Source organism: Carettochelys insculpta, chromosome 2 (genome assembly GCF_033958435.1).
Source record: "Carettochelys insculpta isolate YL-2023 chromosome 2, ASM3395843v1, whole genome shotgun sequence".
In the NCBI taxonomy this organism is placed as follows: domain Eukaryota; kingdom Metazoa; phylum Chordata; order Testudines; family Carettochelyidae; genus Carettochelys; species Carettochelys insculpta.
Window position 1 is genome coordinate 82,323,933 of NC_134138.1, and position 26,101 is coordinate 82,350,033.

At 41.6% G+C, this 26,101-nt stretch overlaps 1 protein-coding gene across 1 annotated transcript in view; it reads left to right on the forward strand.

Moving 5' to 3' along the window:
- Positions 1-26,101, forward strand: part of CCDC178 (coiled-coil domain containing 178) — a 316,601-nt gene that overhangs the window by 76,811 nt on the left and 213,689 nt on the right. Inside the window, exons 11-13 of the mRNA XM_074985449.1 lie at positions 4,519-4,632; positions 15,643-15,788; positions 19,738-19,897. Coding sequence (XP_074841550.1) covers positions 4,519-4,632; positions 15,643-15,788; positions 19,738-19,897 — 420 coding nt within the window. The remainder of the gene's footprint in view (positions 1-4,518; positions 4,633-15,642; positions 15,789-19,737; positions 19,898-26,101) is intronic.

Genomic DNA, 26,101 nt, shown 5'->3' on the forward strand with positions numbered 1-26,101 from the left:
TACAGTAACTGAACTCCAGGTCTTCAGTACCATTTGTTTTGGTTTTTTTATATGGCTCACCCTTCTCCGGGATCTGCTTTCCTTGTCTTTGGAAAGGTCTTTCCCATATTCCCAGTCTAGTGCCCGCTTATTGTCTTTGGAGGAAAGATTGACTATTTAGACTGGTTCCACTTCATTACCTGTTCAGTGTTGGCTGGCTGCCTTCCATACTTTGGAAAGTGCAGTGGCAGAGATAGGGGCACTTCTGTCTTTCTGCCCTACAAGAGAATTGTCAAAAAAGTGAACTGTATTTGTGAGTGGAGAAGTGTCCATTGGCCAACACATGTGCTGATCTTGCTGTGGTCCTGGCTGTGGAAGTAAGAGGGAGTGTGGGCAGATGCTTCTCCAGTTTCTTCTTGCTGCCAAATGATGTGAGTCCCCATTAATAGGAGATTTTCAGTAGCAGAGTCTGACCAGGGTGTGTAGTACCAGTTGTGTGATGCAGCTGGTGCCTCATCTAGTAGATGCATTCTCAGATGCCTGTCCAAGACTTTCTACAGGAGATGGGATCCTTCCCTGAGCCCATTGTGAGCAGGCAAGCCTTTGTGTATGAATCTTAGGGGACTGGCACTTCTGAATACCCTCAAGCTGGAGAATAAACTATGCAAGAAGAAAGATCTGCCAGTTCTGTTAGTGACTTTGACTCCAAAACACAAGAACCATCATCTGCTGATTCCATCTCAGAGCTTGAATCTAGACTCATCATCTGTACCCACAAATGAAATTGGAGTATGATGATAACATTTACAGATGAGACAAATTGGGAGGTATTGATAGTGCAGAGGAGGACTGGATTATCATACAAGAGTCAGATGACATTGAAAACTAGAGCAATAGAAATGGGATGAAGTTTAATAGTGCAAAGTGGAGTTTTACATTGCTTTGGAATGAATTCTCTGGCAGCAAGTTGGAGAAAGAGGTGTGGCTAACACAGGTGGTGCTGCGACTTCATACTGCTTCCTGAAACTGCAGAATGGAATGAAACTGCCCAGATGTAATAAAATTGTGGATGATGTTGCTAGCAGATAGGAAATTATCTGGGTTATGCAGTAGAAACATATAGCTTACATACGGTGTTGAAACACATAATTTACCAGGACAGCAATTTTCAGTGGATTAAGTATTCAAATTATATTTCACAAGGCATAACTGATACAACATTTGTCTTGAGTTGAAAGTGGTGACCATAATAGTATAGACTATTCCAAGGTTGCCTTATCTATGTCTCCTGGGGAGATGTTTTCACATCCCTGAATGATGCAGCTGAGTTGACCTGATTTCAACTACAGATGAGACCTTAGTCCTTAGGGACCATTCCACAGAACATGATAGTCTTGCTGTTAACAAAGAGAGGATGCTGAAACAGCAGTAAGCCATGAGTGTGGGGGAGAACCTTTAAGTTCTTCTCAACATTCCACAGTGATTGCAACAATTTGTTCTAGCATGCCTTGTGGATCTTACAAGATCACAAAATTCAGTCTGTAAAATTGTGAGGAGATTGTAATTCACATCAGTATGCTAGCTCTAAGTTTTGCTTATGATTTTCTTCTCTTCAGAACTGGTAAGTATTGTAGGAACAGGCATTCAAGAGCTCATTTTTGTTCCATGTGACAAGAGGCCTTCTGAATGTGGGAAAAGTGTATGCTGCTTCACTTGCCTAACAAAGAAAACATATTAATCTGAATTGAAAACACAGTAGTCAACATAATTGGTTGATCAGAAGTGTAGTTACTGCTTTAATCTTCTGAAAGTGGTAGACTCTCCAAACAGACTGCATTCTGTTTGGTAGCAAGCTGAAGTGTACAACTGGGAAAAAACTTTGACATTTAATGGATTTTTCTATTGAAGTCAAGACTTCTAGTATGACATAGAAAGCCATATTAATTTTTACAGAAAGTTCTCATGGAAAAAAGCACTCTTGTGAATCTCACTGATTTAATTTAGACATAAGAGTTCTGGTTCTTAAACACAAGTTTTGGTGTGAAAACTTCCATGCAATTTTCCAGCTCACATGAATCTTGTTTTGCAGAATCATAGTTAACCCAGTGAAGACCTCCATCTTTACTGGTAGAATTTTCCCAAACAATCTCACCAACAGTTAATCAGAGTTCACTTTTTGACTGTTGAATAATTAGCTTATCAGTCTAGAGCCTCCTTTTTTCTGCCTTCTCTTCCCACAGGAAATCCATTTTTCCTTTCTTTCCCTTTTCTGTGTAGTTCCTATGTAATATTCTGACAATAAATTACATTAAACCCCCAAGATGTGTGCAACCAATGTTGCAGATGTCTTGGGTTAATGCAACTGCCGCCCTGACGGGAGCTGGGAAACCGCACTTATCGGGGCATCAGCAGCCGGGCTGCCACATCTGAGAGGAGAGGCTTCCGGGCTCCTGTCAGTGGTGGCAGCGGAGAGTCAGGCTCTCAGCTGCTACCATTGACAGGAGCGGGGAAACTGACAAGGGCACCAGGCTCCCCTGAGCTGTTCTGGAAATTTGACTTAGATGGGGGTTTCGAGAGCACAACCCCAGCATAAATCAGGGGTCTACTGTATTCAATCGCTCAGGTATAAAATATTTTTAAAGTAGATTAAATTAATTGAGATGGTCACTTTTTGTGATTCAGGTATAAGAAGCCACAACAGTTAAGATAAATTACAGAAATATACTTCTAATAGCTAATACTGTTTTCAAAATAACATGTTAATGGCAATGACTAATGTCGTTAGCCCTTCCCTACGTAAAATTTAGTAGAAACAATATGACAAAGATCACACCATTAGTCTTCTGGAGACTTCAAGGGGTGTGGTATGAGTTATATATCCTTGTCTTTAGCTGTATATTTATTTCAGTCTTAAAAGCTTGGAAACAATGTTTGTACAAGCTGGTTTGTATCTGAATAATATTCAAAAATGTTGGTAATTTCAAGGAAGAACTTAAATTCCGATTAAAAATTGAAAGTACTGCAATGTAATCAAAATGTGAATGCTGTTATATGTAATGCTGTTGTAACATAATTTTCATAATTTATCAAAGAAAACACTTTGAATAACTTTATCCTTGTATATTTTTGTATAAGTACAGAATAATTTATAAATTTTGCTTAGTTATTTTGTATGTTAAAAACTGCTTCTCTGTTTTCATAGTTTACACTTATACTGATGATATAAATGTGTTTAGTACAGCAGATAAACTATTTTTCCGAGTAAATTAGTAACACATTAGAGTAGTGAATGATGTAAAAACAAGAAATCCTAATATGCTATTCTTTTTTCTTTCAGTTTTGTAGTAGCTCTCCCAAGTACTGTTTACCTTGTTAGTTCACAGTCACTAACCCTGGGACTGGCAACCAAAATAGCAAGAAGAGCCATTTTTTTTTCGAATTTAATTAAAAAAATCAATAATTCAAGAGCCACAATGCATGTGAATACAAGATGCTCCTTAATAAATAATGTCAAATCCTACTTTTTGTAATCCCTTTTTTAAGAACAGCTCACACACAATGATTTGTAATGCGACACACATTTACTGCAAGATGTTCACAAACTTTTTACATATTCTATTTCCTCACACTTTACATGTGTGTTTGTACCATTGTCTTTCTGATTTTCACTGCTGAACCTTTCTGTCTGGACGATGCTGGGGGAGTTATCAAATAGTTTGAGATCACATTTCGTTTGCTGTTGAGATATGAGTTATTCCTTTTTGGGCTTTTAGACATTCAAAATTTATCAAAAATAATCAGGAAGATTTTTTTTTTTAATTTTACTTTGTGTTTATGTCTTTGGGAGCCACAAAGAAGACCTTAAAGAGCCACAGGTTGCAGACCCCTGCACTAAACCAGAAATATTTTTTGCATCCCATATGATATTTTTATGTAGGTCATTCACAATACCCATTTTGAAAACAGTGTTGCTGTAGCTGAGTTGGGACAAAGTGAATGAGGTAATATTTTTTTATTGGACCAACTTCTGTTGGTGAGAGAGAGAGCGTTTGAATTTACTCAAAGCTCTTCTTCAGCTCTGGGTAAGCTCAAAAGTTTGTCTCTCACCATTAGATATTGGTCCAATAAAAGATAATAGAAAGTCTATTTGTTAACTGTCAAAATAAACTCATAAATCAGTTGTGAGAAAAGGGATTTTTTTGTAATCGATGAGATCAATGATAGTGACAAAATAATGATGTTTTGCTAAATGATAGAATACAATATATGAATCAACGTAGTGTGTATAGGGGGTGGGGGGGCGGTGTTTAAACTATTATTTCTATAGTTTGACATGTTTCTGAATGCATACACATGAATATACAATGTTAACTACCAAATGAACTAGATGAAAAAATGGTTTATTTGAAACAAAAATGAACTTATAAATGGAAAAATTTTAAATACTATTCAGTGGCTAATGTATTTTATAATTTTGCAAGAAATAAAGGGCAATTAGTTTTGAATACTAAAACAACTTTCTATGCATATATTTTCCAGAAACTGTGCAATCTGAATCAGAGGCTGCGAGAACTAGATGAACAAAAGAAACAAGTAGAACAACAACTGGAGTACAGAAAGAGTACCATGAAGAATCAGTTAACTGATATACAGGTGAATAGTGTAATGTCTTCAATTTGGTTTAAAGCTACAAATTTATTAGGCTTAATTCCAAATGTTAACCTGTCATTTCTACTCAGTAACTCTGAATGTGTGTATATATACTATATATTCTGTTTTCCATCTGTTACTTGAACTAACCTATCAGGTCCATAGCCTTGAGACAGGGTAAAGTACAAAACAGAATTGATATTGGGGTCATTGAGAAGTTCTATGCTTTCTTCATTTGCTACATTGGCACAGATTGCTTGGGGGTCTTTAGAAAAGCAATGGAAAAAATCAATATAAGGAAGAAAAAGATTTTGGATGTAATAGAAATTGCCTGCTGATTACACTTTTGCTCAGCAGATGGCATCTTTTTGTAAATGATGGCTTATATCTGCTATATTAGTTACTTAACTGTATAATACACAAAGAGAATTATTTTTCAGTTTATTACTGAATACCACATTTTATATGAATATGGTTATAAGCAGGTATAAGAAACAAGCATTTTCTTTCCCAGATTGTTTTTATTATTGCTACCCTTTTATTTGTGTGGCATATAAAGCTAAGATACAGTATAATGGATGAGTCATGTAGTTTACAGGTAAACAAAGAGAAAAAGATTTCGATTGAAACATAGTAGACTTCCTCTTTCATGTATATTGTAGTTTTGCTATTGAAAAATTCATCCTCAGTACTGGGAAAAAAACTGCATTAGGGACCAGGAAGTTCAATGCTGATTCTTTTAGATTGTTCCTTTTGGGGTGAGAGGACAGCATTTTTGTTTCGATCCTCTGAACGAATATGCAAAGGTTGAGATCTACCAACGTAGCAGGGACATTGACAGAAAGGTCAAGTGACTGCACTGTTTTGTGGTGCACTCCCTTCCTATGCTAACACTTCTTTGCAGATATGAGCCTTAATATCATCTGTCTTCAGACAAGCCACATAGGTGAAGTTTCAGTTGAAGGGGATGTCACAGAATAATGTGGAATGGAACAGCACATAATGTTATGTGAGGACATCTCCAGAGATTTAAGTCAGTAACAACAATTCTATGTGTAAAATATTGCAAATGTAGTGTGATATAGTACCTTGTAGATCTGGCTGGCTAGCAACAGGTAGTTTAGACCAATGTAAAGGGGATTCTACTTGAGTAGTGTCCCTGTTGTTACCAGATTTGCCCCTTACTTTGGGGTATGCTCATTTATTAGGGTTGCCTGTTTCAGAGGGTGAGAATAATTCTATCAATGTGCTGATTGTGTTACTTGTATTCTTGTATGGAGCTCTGTTTTTCCCTCCTGCAAGTTTCCTCCCAATGGAGCTATCCTGCGTGACATAGGCTTCTCAGGACTGGGTACTTCTCACCCTAGAATCAGATGAACACACGCACATTCTCACCTACTACCAGAGCATGTCTGGGAGGACCGGTTAATCAGTACTCACAAGCTGACTGCTTATATGTCCGGGGATTCAGCAGGCGAGGTGACACAGCAAAGCCAACCTGTGACCCTCATGCACTTTGGGCTCAGTGGTCTGAGTTTAAACATCACTTTAAGCTGCCACCCTCATTCGAATGAGAGAGGACACACACAGCACTTCCAGAGCACCTCTGAGACGACCAGTTAATGGGCACTCAAGCTGCGCCCTTATATGTTTCTGGACTCGGTGGACTGGGTTGCCCAGCAATGCCAAAATTTGATCCTCCTGTGCCCTTGGACACAGTGAGGTGGGTTTAAACAGCACATTAAGCTGCCCCGCCTCTTATGCCTCAAGGTTCAGCACATCCCTATTCGCATTTCACACCACAACCATTCTACTTGTAACCCATCTGATGAGCAAACCTCACATGATTCTTGGGTGATACAGGGATCTTTAGCTTAGGTACAAGAAGCATTGTTGCAAAGAGAATGGGGAAGCCAAAATACCACCCCTCAGGGGAGCGGGGAAGAGAGAGAGAAGCAACCAGCTTAACCATGAAAGTTTTTTATTTCCAGTTTGTACCCATACATGGGGAGCCAAACAATAAACCAGTTACACTAATAAATCTAATTTAAATCTGATTACAGATGTTAGGGCTAATTGATCATTTAAGGCAGGGTCAGGGGCTTCACTACTCTGAAGTTTGAACTGATCAGAGTGCCCAGGTGATAATGGTAGCTCGGGGTCTAGAGTGCTGGAAACAGGCAGAGCAGAGCTCCCAGCACAGTGAGTCAGGAGAAGATGAAGTCCCAATGGAACTGATGCAGAATGTAGATCCAGTCATCAGAATGCTTAACCTGAGCATGGGTAGGGGTTTTTATAGGGAAACAAAATGGTTCAAGAAGGAGCACTAGATTTGTTTACGAATAAATGGATGGTGCAAGGGAGTATCCCAAAATTGTTTTGCTTAGGCTAGACAATAGGGAATGATCATTCCTGGCTACAGATGGCGTTCCTTTGAGGCAGTTTATAGTACAATTAGGAAGTTTCAGTATTTTGGATACTAATAGAGTACTTGTTACTTAAATTGGTCGGATAATTACTAACATGGATCTTTGCAGGTGTGGGTTCATTAACGTCTGGAGCAGAGACTTCCTATCAGGCAATGCTTTCCTACTTTCTGTGTCCCAGAATTCAGTGCAATTCTTGCTTTTGAATTGCTGTTCTCCATTCTGTATGCTAATGGAGGTGCAACTCTTGTCCCATCTTTGTTGCAAATGAGCCTGGGGTGTTTCCTTAATCCTATCACCCTTGTCTGGTGTGGTTTAGGTATGTCTTCCTGTGCCTTTTCATTGTTCTTTGTAATAGTTTTGGTTCAAGTAGAGGTCAAGCAGGGTTAAGTACTATACCCATGAGTACTATACCCTGGTTCCCAAAGAACACAGAGCTGGTAGGCAATACTGTGGATGCTGCATTTCAGGTGAACATGTTTTTACATGGACCTTTTGATCAGAAATTTTCAGTAGCAGTTCCTGTTTGGCCTTTGCATGTACCCTTTACACCCCCATGTCACATGTCAAGAATACACAGGGTTGTATGGGGAAGTCACCATCAGTCCCTTCTCAACCATCTTTCACTTGAGATGGAACACCACGCATGCCCTCTTTACTCAGGCTGCTCTTGATATAGTATAATTTGTTTGATTCGCTAGTTGTTTATTGAGATTGTCGGTCCCTTTATTAGTATTTTTTCCTTACTGAGGTGTGATTTGCAGCTTCTTTTCTATGGTTAGGATTTTCTTTCCTATGGTTAGGGTTGATCCTGCTTTAGGCAGGGAGCTGGACTCAATAACCTCCTGAGGTCCCTTCCAGCCCTAGGATTCTATGATTCCCAGACTCTAAACACTATGTTTCTTTCCAGGCAGTTATCCTGGCTAGTGACAATTTTTCTTAGTGTCTCTTCTATCTGAGAGACATCTGTATCATAAATGAGTGTAAAATCTGCTCTTCCTTCAAAGGCAGATCTGAAAAATAAATCAGGGAGATCAAATTCAAATTACTGATGATTGAGCAAGTCATTAGACTGATCTGAGTTCTGAGACAGCTCCCACTGCCCCTGCACTTGGCCTTTGAGCAACCTTAGTACACTATCGACTTCAAGATACTGGTCACTGAGAGCCTCAGAAGATGTTATTGCTGCTCCCCCACTCACCTCTGGGTTTTGATCACTGAAATTCTCAGGGAAGCCAGCATTTGCCTCAGTATCCACAGCATGGAGAGCTTTACATTCTAACCCTGTGGGTACTGATAAGAAAAGGGACCACTAAATCTCCTTCTAAGAAGTCTGTCTCTGGTTGAGAAAAATATTCTGGAGTCTTCCCATCCCAGAGGGAGTTTTCGTGATGTTCCCTATGGCTCCAGTACTCACAGAATATTTAAAGGGTACTCTAAGAACCATACTATTATCAAAGAGGATTTGGGACCAAACACAACTTTTTGGGCAGTTGTATCCATAGCAGTAGATGTTCTGTGTCAGAGTTCTATCACATCAGACAGTTCTGAATCCCCAGGTAGCTATGCCGTTATCTTTTTGCTCTGAATTGTTAGGGCTGGAATCTGATCCTGAACATTCTGAAACCAAATATTCTGCCATGTACATGGGCCAAACCAGTCTCTACTCAAAAGAATAAACAGACACAAATCAGATGGCAATACTTGTAACGTACACAAACCAGTAGGAGAACACTTCAATCTCCCTGGACATTCAGTGACTGATATAAAAGTGGCAATCATTCAACTAAAAAAACCTTCAGAAACAGACTTCCTAGAGAAATGGCATAGACGCAATTCATTTGCAAACTTGACATGATTAATCTGTCTTTAAATAGGGATTGAGAATGTCTGGCTCACTACAAAGCAATTTTTCCTCTCAAGGGGTTTTCATCTTCTCATCAACTGTTGGAATTGGGCAACATCCACCCTGTCTGAATTGGCCTCATTAGCACTGGTCCTCTCAATAAGGTAATGCCACTCTTTTCAAATGCTAATTTATTTATGCCTGCCTCTTTAATTTTGACTCTATCTATCTGATGAAGTGTGTTTTGGCCCATGAACTCATATGCACAACTAAATCTGTTAGTCTTTAAGGTACCACAGGACTCTTTTTTGTTTTTGCAGATACAGTTTAACACAGTTACCCCTCTGATACTGGGCAAATGGTTTGCTGAGTCTACTGAAGACTTCTCAAAATACTGTGATAGCCAGAGTGTGCTTACTCATGGTCAAATTCGCAAGCCTTAAAAATCATATTGTAAGAATTCAGTTACATTCTCAAATCTTGGCAAGAAATTGTCTTTAGCTATTAGGTCCTTTGATTGCTTCTATCTTCATAACACAACATACCAGCTTAAATTTCCTGTGCTTCTTGGGATAGCTCAGGACAGTTTATATATCAAACAAGCACATACGAGTGGGTATCTGTTCACTGCCATGTTCTGGACACAATTGTTGGGTGGAAGAGGCCTGTTTGGAGTTCATGTTATTTCTTTAGTTCAAGTTCTTTCTACCATCATTGTTATATTAGATGCATCCCTCTGGTAGTATATCTGGGATCACACACCATCTAAGGCAAATAGTCTCCATAAAGAGAATCTTCCGAATATCAGTAACCTGTAGTTGAGAGCAGTCAGGGAAGCTTTCACTCACTTCTTTCCAATGATCTGAGTCAAATTTTTTCATAATTGTCACAGACTACATAGTGTGCATGTTATATGACCATTGTCAGGGGAGGATATGCTCACACTCACTCTATGCTGAAGTGATAAAACTCTGGAACTGGTGCATAGCCAACCAGATAATCATCTCAGCTTCTTATGTTCTGGGTATACAAAACATCATGGCTGATAAATTCAGCAGACACTTCACCCAGTGTTGTATGTAAAACTTGTCAACAACCTATTTCTAATGTTGGATTTCAGATGCCTTCCTTATTTCACGGGCAAAGTACCTTCTGTACACTTATCCATCAGAACCATTTCTTGTAAAAGTTCTCTGCATGATCAAGCAAGATAAGGACTTACTGATTGCACCAGTTTGGTTGAGACACTTTTGGTATTCTTCGCTGATTTGACTTGCTTCTCATCTGCCACTGACAATTCCAATCAGTTGCTGTCTGTTGTCTCAGGATACAAAGGCACTTCATCCGAAATTGGAAGTTCGATGATTCCAGGAGCGGATCCTAGGTGGCTCTCTGGAAAAGAGCAGTGATTCTCAACCTTTAGCAATCCCCATTTTGAGTTAAAAGTTTTCATGGACCTCCAAGCCCACTACTCAACCTCAGGCCCCACCTCCGCCCCATCTGTTCCTCCACCCATTCCATTCCCGGCTCTTCTGTTTCTGCCCCCCTTCCCAGAGCATGTTGCATCACCCCCATTCCTTCTACTCCTTCCCCTCCTTCACAGTACCACCTGTATGCCACTTAACAGTGTTCAGGGGCACTAGGACAGAGGAGAAGGACTGAGGGAAGAATTTTTCAACAAGGCTATCAGACACCCTGGACTGTCCACAGACCCCAGTTTCAGAAACTCTTGTGTAGAGACTTCATAAACAACAGAGATACAGCAGATGTTATTCAACAACAGAAAGATGTGTATGATAAATACTTGACTTCAGAAATAGAAGCGATTTCACCAGGAGTGTACCTGTCATTAATACTCTCTTTTTCACTCTTCTCTTCCCACCCGTCTGTGTTAGAACTAAAAAAGATCATATCTTTTTATGAGTTCCATTATGGTTCACTTAGTGGCTATTGTGACACCATACCTCAAAGCAGGACACTGAAACTCCCATATTCAGCACTGTGGTGATACTATGATATGTTTTGTGCAAAGTATGCCTTTGTAAGTCCTAATCTACAGAGCATTAATGTTGTGTTGAAATGTGTGTGTTATCATTGTGAAGTTAGGAAATGTTGCTGTTTATGTTATTGAAATGTGTTGTGAGGTTGGGCGTGCCTAGAGCTAGCCTTTCATTTACAGCAAATGAGTAGCCATCACCAGCCAGACAGTTGTCAAAAGCTCATCGACACATAGCCCTCTCTCCATGAAGAAGGCACCTGGGGCAGGGGTGAGGGGCAGGCTAACCCACATCATGGCAAGGCTCTGTCCAGCAGCTGGATAAAAGATACTGTGACATAATCACGTGGTCTCTCTCTACCCCCTTATCTCAACACCTGTCATCAAGAAAATATTTGAACTGTGGCAGTTTGGCCCCAGTCTGGAAGGTTGCCCCAGTGTATGGATAGAGGAATTGTAACCACCTGTGGGGTGAGAAAAGCAGTTTGATTCAACTCATGCTTAGAATAAAAGTTTAGGATTTAGAATGTTTGGTTTTTATCTTCCTAATATAACTGTCTCTGACTTTTAACCCTACCACTTATAATCACTTTCTCTAGTTGATCAGCTTATTTTAATGTTTTATTCTTACCAGCAAGTTTGTTAAAAGTGCACAGGATGTCTGCTCAGGTTACAGAGGGTGATGTGTATCCACTTCCCTTTGACATAGTGATGAGCTAGGTTAGGAACCATTTTCTGTCACTGGCCAGGCTTCTAACCAGTGCAAGATGGTCCAGTTCTGAGGTGCAAGACTGGGGTGCTAGGGAGATGGAAACTGGATGAAGTCTCCCTGTTGATGGTATATGAATGACAGGAAGATTGTTCATGTCGCTCAGTGGGGTGTGTCCTTGCCTGTGGATGTCTGTATTAAATTCAGTGCCAGCCAGAGAGTTGTAGCTTGACTTAGGTATCCTAGTGTGAGACGCAGCCCAGTCTGGTGGGTTTGAAGGGCTCAGCAGTCCCGCAGTTAAAGATGCACTCTGTGGACCCTGTCACAGCTATAATAGCTTTTTTTTATTATTTTGGGGGCTTTTTCAATTGTTGCTCACCCCATGATTTCCTTCTCAGATGACTGACCAGTCTTTTCCCACAGATCATAAAACCTGCTCTGTTATGGGACTTGAACATTGTCTTTATGAAATACTCCCTTTAGCTATTAGCTATGTGCTTGTTCCTTCACCTGTCCATGAAAATATCTTTCTTGGTGGACCTCACTTCTGTCTAGAGAGGCAGAGAATTGCAGGTGTTAATGGCAAACCCTTCCTTCACAGTGCTTTTCAAGCAGAAGGTTTTATTACAAATGCAGCTCAAGTTTCTACATAAAGTGTCTTCTGAATTTTATATTAACCAGACTATCCATCTTCTCATTTGCCCCCCTAACACACATCAGACTAGAAAGGAAGCTGTTTTTCATACCTTAAATGTCAGAAAGGCGTATCCACCAGGTAGCTGGACAGCATGAAACCATTCAGAAAATCTCCCAGGATGTTTCAACTGGGGACAGAACTAAAAGATCCTTATTCTCCACTTAGAGACTCTTGAGACAGATGTCTGGGTCCATTATTTCGTATGATGAGTGTGTCAACATTCAACTTCCTGCTAGGTTGTTGGCCTTTCTGCAAGATCACAGTCTGCTTCTGAGACATTACTCAAAGATGTTGCAGTTGCTGCAATTTGTATTGCTGCAGTCTGAACTTCAGTACCTACTTTGTCTGCCCTTTATGCTGTGGCTCATGCCTCTGGATCAGATGCTGTAGTTGGTAGATATTGTGGTTGGTTCTGTTTTCAGTATTACTCTGTTCTGAAGCACAGAATGATCTTCTTGTGGAGATATTGATTAGGATTCGCCTGTTAGTGTTTGTGCAAGTATGTGCAGACAGAAGTCAGAGAATGTGAGAAAGTGTATCTATAAAAGTTCATTTTTAAATAATTTAAATAAATTTAAATAAAACACACATTTTTAAATAATTAAGAGCCATGTGTTTTTGATCCTGAGAAATCCCATTATTTTAATCTAAATTTATTATTTGAATATCCTGTGTAACAAGATCTTCAGTTGTGTTGGATTGTTTCACATAACCTTGTTGTGTATGTTTCCCAAGGGCTTGAGATGGCAGGGTGGGGAAGATTTGATTCTTACCTAACCACCAGTTATTTGAGCAGATTGCTTTAATTGGCAGGGAGCTGTAATCTCCTCGTTAGCATCATCTGGGGTATGATTTGACAATCTTTTTATCAGCTTTTTGGCTGGTATATAAATATAATTGGCATTGTAATTAATAATGTATTGTTACTTTGGGGCTAATAGCGAAACGAGATTATTACCTTTTCAAATAATTAAAATGTTCTAAATTTTTCTGTTATGGTTTAATCAACTTGATAATCAAATTAATTTGATAACCTGTTTTGTTTTAATTGAATACATTTATAAGTTTTATGGTTTTGCTTAGTTCCTAATTTTAGCTACAAATATATAAAACTAGAAATCTGTGTGGTTCATATGTTTATTCCCCAGATATCAGTGTTCCAGTTCTGAAAAGTCCCTGGGGTAAATAAAGGGGGTCAAAAATGGAGATCCATAGCAGGAGCAGCAGAACCAGGGTATGGACCCAGAGTGAGGGCTGGGGGAAATGATGCGGGGGCTCTCTCTCCATGAACTGCTACGTTACGAGATAAAAGCCAAACCCTCAGTGGCTGTAGCATCTGCTGCAGGGCCCTGGATTAGACCTGGGAGCAAAGAGTGGGACCTGGGGACAGGTAGGAACCTGCAGCACCTTATTTTCCAGCCATAAGGTGGCTGCTTCCCATCTGCTGCCAAGTCTCTGTATCTCCCTTAACCCTTCCACCATATCCAGGGGGCACTATAAAGGGATTTTCCAAAAATCCTGGCGTACAGAATTGTACGTAAATAGGATTACTGTTGATTTTTAAGAGACTGTTAATTTATGTATTGGGCATTTAGTTAATTGTTAGCCTGTCCTGCCACCCACTCTGCCACACCTACACTTCTGTTTTTAGCACTTTATCTTAATCACATGTGTCTGTATCTATGAGGATTTGACTTCTGGATTGTTTCAGTTACCTTTGAGGTATATATCCAACATTTGAGGGTGGAGGGTCCTTTTCCATGTAATTATGCATGTATGAGTCAATAGGTATGTTTCCCCCTGCTTAATTGAGCTCACTTACATTGCTGTTTAGATTCCACTGTTATGGATTACTTCAGCTACTCTTTTTAATTGTTCCCTATATCTAAAGTGGGTTTCTGTAACTCTAGTGTCCTACCTGCTTATTGTTATTCCATAGCTCTCTGTGGTTGTGTTGGTTATAAGGATGTAGCTGTGGTGATATTGTTGGTATTAGCAGTATCAACTGCTAACATCATGAACCTTTTTTAATTTTCTTCATCTGATTGTAACTGTGGAATGAGATGGGGCCATTGCATTTCACTTGATTCTTTACTAGTTGGATAACTAAAGGCCAAGTTGTCTTTTGTGTTCTGCTCGGAGATAGTGTAGATATGAAAATATATAAATACATCAATATCTATGGTGAAATACACGTATTTTGTGAAAACCATTCATGTTTAAATTTAAACCATTTGGTCTCCATACGCTTTTGAGAGGCAATGCATCTGTGGGGTAAAAAACTGAGTGCAGTTCAAGATTTTTGCTTTTTACTCTGCTGCTACACTGCCTGTTTGCACTGGGACACATAACGTAACAAATACTTCTTGTCTGAAAGTTTTGATCTGGATCTAAAGGCACCTGTATCTTTACGCAACTAAATAAATATACTGACCTCCAAAGGAACTGAGCACCTACAGCTCCCATTGAAGGCAATGGAAACTGCAACTACAACAAGGGAAACCCATGAAAAATCAGATCTCTGAGAGATTTGCCGAAGTGTGGAGAAGTTGCCTAGTTTAAGACACACGTTTTAACTTTTTGTGCATTTGTTCCAAATGTGTAAGTATTTTTATTTCAAATTTTTGTGTAAAATTGAAAGAATATTTTCTACAAATTTTCATGGAAATATTTGGCAAGATCCTATTAACATTTGCACATATGTTGATCAGCCAAGGTGAAAGTTGCTACCTACTATCCTGAGCCTGCATCCATTGAAATTTGGGGGCACAGAATAGTGCCATGTGTGAAAAGTTTTGTGTTTATCTTTCACCTTCTGTGGATGTATTTTGTTTGTGCAAACCATTGATTGTTTGAAGAGAACAACGTAATTATTTGAGGATGTTTTTTGTGTATATGAGAGAACAGATTAAGGAGGCATGTGTGTCTATTAATGAAGAAGGCATTATGCAATTTGCAGTGGTGAGGATACAAACGTAAATAGCAAGGGGGTTCAACTGGTTGAGAAACAATAATTTAGATGTTTAAAATCTGTGTCCGTAAAGAGACAAAATTATTTCAATTGCACTAAGTGCTTCAACAGCCCTTCTAGAAACAGTTCTGTGTCTTCGGGTATTCATGCATCATTGCCTGTAATTGTGCACCTAATATACAATATCTAGAAATCTAGCACTCCCTACTTCACATATTGTGTGTGTGTGTGTGTGTGTGTGTGTGTGTGCGTGTGTGTAGAGAGAGTGTATGAAAAATAGGGGAAGGGCAAGATTTCTAATTGTGTGTGAATGTCTCTCTCTCTCTCTGAAACACATACACACACACCATTTTCTTCTTTGTTTCCAGGAAAAATATTCAGATGTTTCCAAAAGGCTAGATGAAACCACTCACATAATTGAAAATTTTCAAAACAGAATTAATGAATTAAACGAATTAACGGAGACAAAGCAAAGACAAATGGAAACTACAGAGAAATCCCTCATAGAGTTGAGGTAAGAATTTCCATTCCTATCAAAGTTTTTTAAAAGGCACCTTTTATGTTATCTTTACACTATTATTTATAGCTAATATAATGCAGTTTTTATCAATAACTGAAAAGTATTTTTGTTTGATTATTCTTTGTGTTTTGTGCATTTGCAGAAATTGTTCATGATAAATTATCTGCATGGTAAATGGAATTTGAGGTATCAGGACTATTTTCCAAAATCTATTAATATCCATGGTCAGTTGCATCTTTAATTAATGGGGGATTTCTTATGTTCTGGTTTTTCTTTGTTTCAAGAATTGTGGACTTACACTCACTGTGACTGATGAGTCCTGAAAATAGTCTCCAAGAATCCAATCCAGCTGAAAACACTTGTAGCCTCCTAGGCCATGCAAGCCTTGGAGAGCTATATATGATTGCACAGCAGGCATGCTCTTCTCGAGGATAAAGGTGAGCCTGCTGTGCAATTTCAAAGAGAAAATAGCTCTTTGCTGTTGAACTGCAAAGCTACTTACAGAATGGGGAAGTCATGAAAAAAGAGAGTTTCTTTCCATCACACACTTCCATTTGCTGGTGCTACACATTCCCAGCTGTCTGGGATTGGCTTCTTCCAGCCCATGATTCAAGCAGACCCTAGTGCTCAGACCTCTAGTTCAGTAGACTCCAAAACAGAGAAAATCAATGCTCAGAACCCATCTTGTTTCCAAAGGTCTCACTTACAGTGGTTAATACTGATGTCCATTTGATTTGTTTCATGTATTGGGATGTTACAGTCCAAACACTCTCCTTGGTTCTGGCCAAAAATCTTTAAGACTAATGAAAGGTTGTACCATTTATTTGGTCACTTCCAGTAGTTCTCTGATTCTGAACAGTTCTTAAACTCAGCACTCGTTCTGCTCAGGGATTTCTCAACATTTTTTCCTATTCCTAATCTTTAAGAAGCCCATCAATTTTCAAATTCCATAAAGAATAATTTTGAATATTTTTACGCCTTTGCTTTTCAGGCGTACCCTCTCACTCTTAAGCTGCACCTACAGTAGCACGGTCTTCCAAAAGATAAATAGAAAACTTCTGAAAGGGTGTGTGGAGTGTCTAGACGCAAAACACGCTCTTTTGAAAGGAAATCGAAAGAACATGGTACTGGTTTTGAAAGTGCTCCTCTGATCCTGGGTCAGGAAGAGCAGCCCCTTTCGAAAGATTCTTTCCAAAGAAACTGTGTGTAGACGCTCCACGAGCCTCTCTTTTGACAGAGGAGTCCTCCATGGCACTTGCCAGCTGAGGTGTGGAGCTGCCCTGGCTGGCATCAGTGGGGCTCTATGGAGGAGCTTGAGGGTGGCCAGGAACACTGTGCCCAGCAGGGTGACCACAGCGTTCATGATGGCCAATGTTAGGTGCTGGTGTGGGTCCATCAGGCTGTGCAATAGCTGTCTGGTCCATGCACTGGCTCTTTGAGACTTGTGGCAGTTCTGCAGGCCTCAGCATGTGCAGGACAAGGGTGTTGGGGAGGGGCCCTTTGATGAAGCTGCTGGCTGCATCCCCAGATGGGCTTGTCAGCCATGTGATCCTCGCCACGGTTTTTCCTGGCCCATTCCTTTGAAGGAGTGTCTGGGGCTGTGTGGATGCTCTCTTTTGAAAAAATGGGTCGATCTCTCAAAAGAACAGGTCGAAAGGATGATCCACTTTTTGTGTGTGGACACGCTTTTTCAAAAGACGAGCTTCCAGAGGTTATCTTTCGGATAATTACCTTTCGAAAACATGTTGTACTATAGACGTAGCTGTAGAAATCTTCAGCCTCTTCACCTCCAAGACTTGCATCCACATGTTGGAAGTTGCTTGATCCCCATCTGACTTTTATTATTTTGCCCTGCACAGAGGTCATATGCCACAAGTGGAAGTCCCTCCACCACGTGAATTGCTGGAAAACTACAACTGTGTACCTATGGCCTGTATGATCATTGGAGCATACAGTCTGCGTGGGGGGAGGGGGGTTGTTTTTTGTTTTTTTAAAGGAGGAGTGGAAGAAAAGGGGAAGGAAAAGCTTCTTTATCATTGTCTGCTACTTCTTGCTGGGTTATTTCTCATCAGTGAGGATTAGTAGTGGGAATATGAGGAAGAAAGGAATATTTCTTGCCTGTAAGTTATTTTATTCTATTAATATTTTTAATGTTCTGCCCCTAGTTAACATTTTATATATATATCTTAAAGAAGCCTTTTCCTAGAGCCAGTTCCTATTATTTTCTGGGTGGTATACTTAGCTAAAAGTTAAATGCGCTTATTTGGATTATATTTTCTACATTTGACTGGAATGATGCTTGGTTTAAGTGATTATGTAACTTCAGAAGAAAGTACTGCTTGAATTTGGCTGAGTATCTTGGAATCAGTGACAAAACATAATTCGAATAACTCAATATAATTTTCATCTGTTTATCAGCAGATGTGGTGCTTTTTTGTGATGGTGTGGGATGGTATGCCATACGAGCACCTTGGCAGCCCTCTCTGGGATTCCCATATGGGTGTCAGGGGAACCAACCAACCCCATGGCTGGGACCTAGCTGGGGAGAGCCCTGTCAGCAGCTCCAGCCCCAGATACCCACCCAGGGGAACTTTGGCAGCCCCGTAGCTGGGATATCCACAAGGAACTCCAGCCTAGGGGACTGGGCTGGAGCTGGGGAACTCTGGCACCCTCAGGGCTGGGAGCTGTCCAGAGCATGGAGCTCAGTCTGCAGCTGTGGGGCTGGGGGGAATCCTGACAGCCTGGGAGCTGGGAGCTGGCTGGTGTGCAGAGCTCTTCTAGCAGCTCCAGCCTCAGCGACTCAGTCAGCGGGGCAGAGGTCCCTGGCAGTCCTGCAGCAGAAGACCCCAATTGCAGGAACACTGGTGTGGGAGAGAGGGTGGGGAGCCAGCTGCGTACCAGTTCCTCTTTTTTATACAAAAAAAAAAAAGCACTATACAGACCCCTGATACAGGAGCTGTTGTTTCTGAGAAGAATCCTTGCACACTTTACAGGAGCAGCTGGAGACAACATCCCTTGAATCCTGGGGCTGATTCCTTCCTGGGTTGGTGGAGAAAGTGGGACATGGGCGGGGGGGTCTGCTGCTATATTTATTGGTGGCCATTGTTTACTTTCTAGTTTGCTCCCTCACACTTTTCTCTGATATTACCAGATAGCGGTAAATCCCACTGGCAAAGTATGCACCTCATTCCTCTCTAGTGGCTTATTCTACTATTGTTACCAGATATGCTGTTAATAAGTGGTAGAGGTCTGTGCAGGGGACCTAACGTTTCCAGTGCTGTGGAGATCATCATGATAATACAGGAAGGAATGTTAAGTGTTTCTGTTTGCATTTTTTTAAATGTAGGAAATTACGTTCTCTCACCTCCCACTACCACCTTCCCAAAGAAAACTATTTTCAAACAATTTAAGTGACCAAGTTATAGGTAACTGATAAGTTACCCCTGGCTCTGAGCCGCCTGCACAAAGGAAGACTGTGGCCTCCTCCAGCCTCCCAGTGGGCAGCATCCTCCAGTACTGTGGCTGCTGCTAATCACCATCACAGGCAGCAGTGGGTGGGTGCCAATATGCTCCATGCACATGGGGCGTGGCTAGGAGAGTTCCTATGTCCAGCCTCAGCCCCCGACCCCGGCTCCTCTGGCCCCAGTTGCCTCAGCCACTGCAGTGGTGCCTCCAGCCCCAGCTACTCTGGCAGCTCCTCCAGCCCCAGCAGCAGTTCTGGTGAGTCTCCGGCATTTATATGGGGAGTGGGTGTTGGGGCTGGCAGACAGCCTCCATTGTTTCGGAAGTCCGTTATATCAGGGTCCGTTAAATCGAGCATTTACTCTGTGTGTGTGTGTGTATGTGTGTGTGTGTCTACAGTAAAATATTAAACAAGGTTAGGTAAGATTAAAAATCAGTTTAAAATGTTTTAATTTTCATTGAGAACGTTTTTCTTTTAAAGGAAAAATTTTGGTGCTGTTAATTTCAAGCAGGAGAAAAATCAGATGATACTGGATTACCTCCAGAATGAATTAGAAAAATATGAGAAGAGAATACAGTGTGAGGAAAAAACCTATGGAGAATTACTATGGATTAGACAGAAACATTTGGAAGATATGGAGGTGGGTACCATTAGAACAGTTTTTTTTCAACAGAAGTAAAACAGAGTCACTTAAATGTGGTTAGTTACTGACTTCTTTTAAATACTTTAGGACAATTTTATTAAATTTTCAATAAATAAAATCACATTTTCCTTAGCAATAAGCAAGTAATGTCCCTATTGAAGTCTCTTGTTATTTTCCTGTATTAGAACTGTAGGAGCTGGTCCTGACATTCCTAAATGACTTCCTTTAGGAAAATATACAGTTATTAATTTGATGCTGCATGTTTGATGTGTTAAGAGTTTCCCGTTCCATTCTCCTGACCTCTATTCTTCAAAGCAATGCACTAAATCTTTTATCACGTTACAAATTGGAAGGCAACAGATATCTATAATGTCATCCTCTATATGAAAATTGACTGGAGCGCCGATGCTGTATTTGGCACAAACAGATGGACCCCCCCGAGCCTGTGTAGAGTTAATTGCAAAATCAGGACCTACTGAAGCAGAAGTTTAGAAAGTGCAGTTGCTTCAACTACAAAGCTCTGTATCATTCCCTAAATTCTATACTGAAGAATTATTCTCACATTTTGACTTTTCTGTTTAAGAAAAAGAAAAATTGCATAGTCTTTTTTGGTGTCATTGACATGTTTCATTTCTGTTTGTTGTGCTATGCATACAAATAACATTAAAATACTTACATACATCTAAGAACACTGATAGATTAATATTTTTATTTCCAATTATGCTTAAACCAATCATCAACTATTAAAATTTGAGAGAATTTTTTTAAAAAATTACTGCACTCTTCACTATATTGTTTAATTTTTGCACTTTGCTCATGATAAGCATTAAAAATAAACTAATTACTAATACACTCATCCCTTGTTAAATGAGTACTTTATTTATGAGTACTCACTTAAACGAGGGACACATATGTCTCTCCTAGCTCACCCAACGAGTGAACTCCCCCGCTAATACAAGTCTTACCCCCTCTCTGCAGCTCCAACCTCCAGTAGTCTACCCGCCTCCTGCAGCCCCAACCCACTGCAGCCAGACCGCACCCCCTGCCGGCCCCACAGCCTGACCCCCTGCTGGCTCCAGAGCCGCATACTGCTGCAGCATAACCAGACCCACAGCCTGACCCCCCTGCCAGCCCCACAGCCCAGTACCACTGCAGCGGCACCATAACTGGCCCTGCGGTCCTGTGGATAGACCCCCCCCAACTGGCCCCACGGCCCCATACGGCGGCAGTGGCAGCATAACTGGCCCCATGGACAGACCCTCCCCACTGGCCCTACAGCCCCGTACTGCAGCAGCCTAACTGGTCCCGCAGCCAGACCCCTCTGCCAGACCCTCAGGCCCGCAGCCTGACTCCCCCCGCCCTGCAGCCCCAGACCGCAGCAGCCAGACCCCCTTGCCAGCCCCATAGCCAGACCCCTCCTCCACCATCTGTACCCCCCACCTGAATATAATCCTTCCTCTTGCTCATGGCCCCAAACTGCCCCCAGCCTTTAACCCTCCCCAACCCAAGGTTTACTTACCCTTCAAAAGTAGTGCCACCTGCTGCCACTGCTTCCCTGAGTTAGGAGCCTTTAGGAGCCAATTAGAGACTTTTACATGTATTTTAATAGGACTTTAGTGTGCCTGTTATGAGTTTTCGCCTACAAGCAGAAAGTTGGGAACGAATTGCGCTCTTATAGCGAGGGATGAGTGTATTGCCATTTAAACTCAGTTTCGCTTTGCAGCTTTGCTGTACTAGCAGAGTGATACTATACATTATTTTGATTGCAAACACTTCAGGAGACTTTACATCAAAGTAAGATTTTTTTCATTTAACTAGTACCAAAAACAATTTATGAAACATTTTAGTTACATTGGGCCTGTTTCTTTCCTGCCTTTGCACACTGTTCAGGCATTTACATTTGTGAAAAGTAACAAATCTGAACATGAAATATCAACTCACTCCACACATAACATTGGCAGTAGTGCTTTGTGTGCTCACTTTGCATTGGTGCAGTGCAGTAGAGTAGAAGGGCCATTTTATTTTGGAAAACTTGTTTCTACAAAGTCTGTTGATCAGAATGCACAGGAGAGTGAACATAGGTACAGCAGTAGATTTAAAAGGAGAAGCTTTGCAACTTCATTAACTGTTAACTTGAACATGGAAAAGCGCTAAACCCCCAAACACCAGGCATTTATTTGGTTGCAGTGCAGTATGAAATTGAGCCCGGGCCAAATGACCAATATTCAAGCTTGCCCCTCTTCAGCCTAACTCCTGGGATTCACCTTCTCTCTCTCTCTGTCTCCCCCAGCCCCCACACCCTGCAAAGGAGAATGACAATACACATGAAGGATACTTAAGGTCTCTCTTTTTTTTCTGCAGACCAACAGGATCCAACAGTATCTCATATTTACATCTGAGAGCAGGCCCCTTTGAGTAGGGTGACCATATCTCCCTGCCCCAAATATGGAACAGGTAGATATGAGGGGAGGGGTGGCTCTTCCAAGCCCTGGGGAGCTGAGAAGGAGGTGATAGCTGCCGGCCCTCCCCAGGAAAGCCATAGCCACATACATTTGCTGGGAGCCTCAGGGAAGCAGCAGCCGCTGACGCACCCTGGGAGCCTGGAAAAGCCACAGCCACCGGCACTCCCAGGGTAAGTGGCAGCTGCTTGTGATCCCCCAGAGCCCCAGGGAAGCTGCCCACATTCCCCTGCTTCCCCAAGGCTGAAGGTGGGAGGCAAATACAGGACAATTAGTCCCTTACAAAAAAAGTCGGGATGCCCAATACGCGATGGTTGGTCACCATAGTTTTTGAGTGTCTCTCAAGCCCTGGCCACAAAGCGTGCCATTGAATAACCTGGCTGTCTCCCTGACCTCTGTATTTGAGATCTGCCTCCTATCTCTACGTTCTTCGAAACACATAATAGTCCTTTGTCTGAAAAGCTCATCTTTCCTGTAAAATTTAGGAACAGTGCTCTTGGTTTTTCTCACTGCGATCATGTAACTCCAATATCCAAAAAGAATGTGACCTTGTGGTTCACAATCCTCTGGGCTCAGTCCATACAACCAGGATGACGGTTTTCCATCATACGCGTATTGCAGGCATTTGAGATCAATCACCTTTGTGCCCAGATGCAACTGGGTAGTTCAACCTACACTCCTGCTAAATCCTACCTCAAATTCACCTGAAACTGCTCTAATCATTCTCCTGTAAATGAATTTGAGAAATTAGAGGAATGTATTTCTGTCATCAGGGAGTGAATAATTGGCATGAGCTGGTCCCACAACATTCTGCAACCTGCCTGCTGTTCTCTTGCCCTCTTCTGGGATAAATGCCCTACCAATTGCCTTTAAATCCAGACATCCACCTTGTTTCTGATGTCACTTAAAAGTTACTCATAGGAAAGTTTTAGCTCATATTTTTCAAGTATTCCAGTAGTTTCCATTGTAGGGCAGGCATAGCTCACAACTTTCCCATGTCAGGAACCTCAGCCTGGACCCCTTTGAGAATTGAAACACTCCATAACTGCAGATGTTGACATAGATTTGCTGGATTGGTCTGCACACCTTTATGCTATGGTAAATGGATATCTGTGCAAGTAGCTATCAACCCTTTGTACTGGCTCTTGTACACACAGGGCCCAAAACATTCTGTGGCTTTTACAGACAAACTTGTTCATAGATTCTAAGGCTAGAAGGACCACTATGATCATCTTGTCTGAACTGCATAACACAGGACAACTGAGTATTCTCTTAATTCTGTTTTGGCCTTTCACTTATACTTGATAAGGCTTTTCCCTTCATTTAACTTGTACCTCTGCCAGTTCCAATGCATGCTTGGAGCTGTCTCTGTATACTCTGGGCACAACTTTCCTGACTCTAAAAGCTCTGAAAAGCCATCACATACTTCCTTACACAGCATTGCTTCTGCTCTACATGAACATACTTTTGGCACAGCTTCCGCTGATACAAAAGATCTGTGAAATTATTCTGTGTGGCATCTTTCTGTCCTGCACATCCAGAGCACACATCTTAGGATACTTTAACAGGTCTCTTAACAGATCAGCAGATTCTGCTATGTAGCTGAGGTTGAAACTCCTCCTTGTAAAAGTCTCCCTGAGGCTCATCAGTCCTGAATGCCTTCATCACCCCTCAGATCTTCAGCATCTCCCAATGCTTCTTTAGCACACCAAGAAAAGAGAGTCTCCCTCTGCTGAGAGAAGGAAGAGAGAGAGGTAATCTCATCGAACTGGTTCTGATGACACCTTGGCTACGTCTACACGTGCCCCAAACTTCGAAATGGCCATGCAAACGGCCATTTTGAAGTTTACTAATGAAGCGCTGAAATGCATATTCAGCGCTTCATTAGCATGCGGGTGGCAGCGGTGCTTTGAAATTGACGCGCCTTGCCGCCGCGCGGCGCGTCCAGACGGGGCTCCTTTTTGAAAGGGCCCCGCCTACTTCAAAGTCCCCTTATTCCCATGAGCTCACTGGTCTCACATCTGCATGAAAATAGGCAAACAAAAATATTGTATATTGGGCAGTGGACAGGAATATTTCTTCTCATAAGCCACTCCCAATTCCTTGGTGGCAGATGCATTTAACAAGAGAAATTGTCATACAGTAAATCCTCAATTTAAAAGGCTAATGTGGGGAGGGTGTCTGTTAATCACGTACTACATGATGGGGTCAAATTTAGCTATGACAGATCAGGAAAGGGATCTTGGAGTTATAGTGGATAGTTCTCTGAAGACATCCACGCAGTGTACAGCGGCAGTTAGTAAGGCAAATAGGATGTTAGGAATTATTAAAAAAGGGATCGATAATAAGACAAAAGATATCATACTTCCCCTATATAAAACTATGGTACGCCCACATCTCGAGTACTGCGTGCAGATGTGGTCTCCTCACCTCAAAAAAGATATATTGGCATTAGAAAAGGTTCAGAAAAGGGCGACTAAGATGATTAGGGGCTTGGAACGGGTCCCATATGGGGAGAGGCTAGAGAGACTGGGACTTTTCAGTTTGGAAAAAAGGCGATTGAGGGGCGATATGATAGAGGTATATAAAATCATGAATGGTGTGGAGAAAGTGAATATAGAAAAATTATTTACCTTTTCCCATAATACAAGAACTAGGGGACACCAAATGAAATTGATGGGTAGTAGGTTCAAAACTAATAAAAGGAAATTTTTCTTCACACAGCGCACAGTCAACCTGTGGAACTCCTTGCCCGAGGAGGCTGTGAAGGCCAGGACTCTATTAGGGTTTAAAAAAGAGCTTGATAAATTTTTGCAGGTCAGGTCCATAAATGGCTATTAGCCAGGGATAAAGTATGGTGCCCTAGCCTTCATAACAAGGGCAGGAGATGGATGGCAGGAGATAAATCACTTGATCATTGTCTTCTGTTCTCCTTCTCTGGGGCACCTGGCATTGGCCACCGTCGGCAGATGGGATGCTGGGCTTGATGGACCTTTGGTCTGACCCAGTATGGCCATTCTTATGTTCTTAATCCCAAAAGTCCATTAAATCCAAGGGTTTGCTATCTGCCCACATCTGCTCAACTCTCCCAGATCCCCCTCCCCCCCACAAAAGCTGGGAACTCACCAGACTGAGGCCGCTGGACTCAGAATATCTGGAGCTGCCTGGCCACAGTGGGCACTCCACCTCCTGGGGTAGAAGGCACCATGCCGCACAGGGCTGAAGGCACCCCACTGTGTGTGGCTGGAGCTGCCTTGCCACGCATGGCTGGAGGAGCCGCCACTGCCACCAGAGCCACCATGTACTCCTCCCACCAGAGGTGGGGCGCATATGTGAGTGCTGTCTTCCCATGTGTGTACCCCACCCCGGTGAGAGGAGAGCATGGCGGCTCCGATAGTGCTGGCAGCTTCTCCAGGCTGCAGCGGTAAGTCCTTTAACTTCTTTCGCAGGGTGGAGGGGGCAAGGTTTTTACAGACTCCAGAAGCACTTTGGAAACAAGTGGGGGACATCTGTTGTTCCCAACGTCCACGAAATTGGGGTCCATAAAATTGAGGGTTTACTCTATTAGAATTCAAGATCATGTGCAAAGAGAACATGAGAATAGCAAAAAAAAGGACTGTGGATATTAGAAAAGCAGATTTCAACCATATATAGTCAAGGTCCCATAGAATGACCAATATAGAAGAAAAATGATCAAAGGGGTCTGGCATTTCCTAAAAGATGTAATACTAGAAGTTCAAAA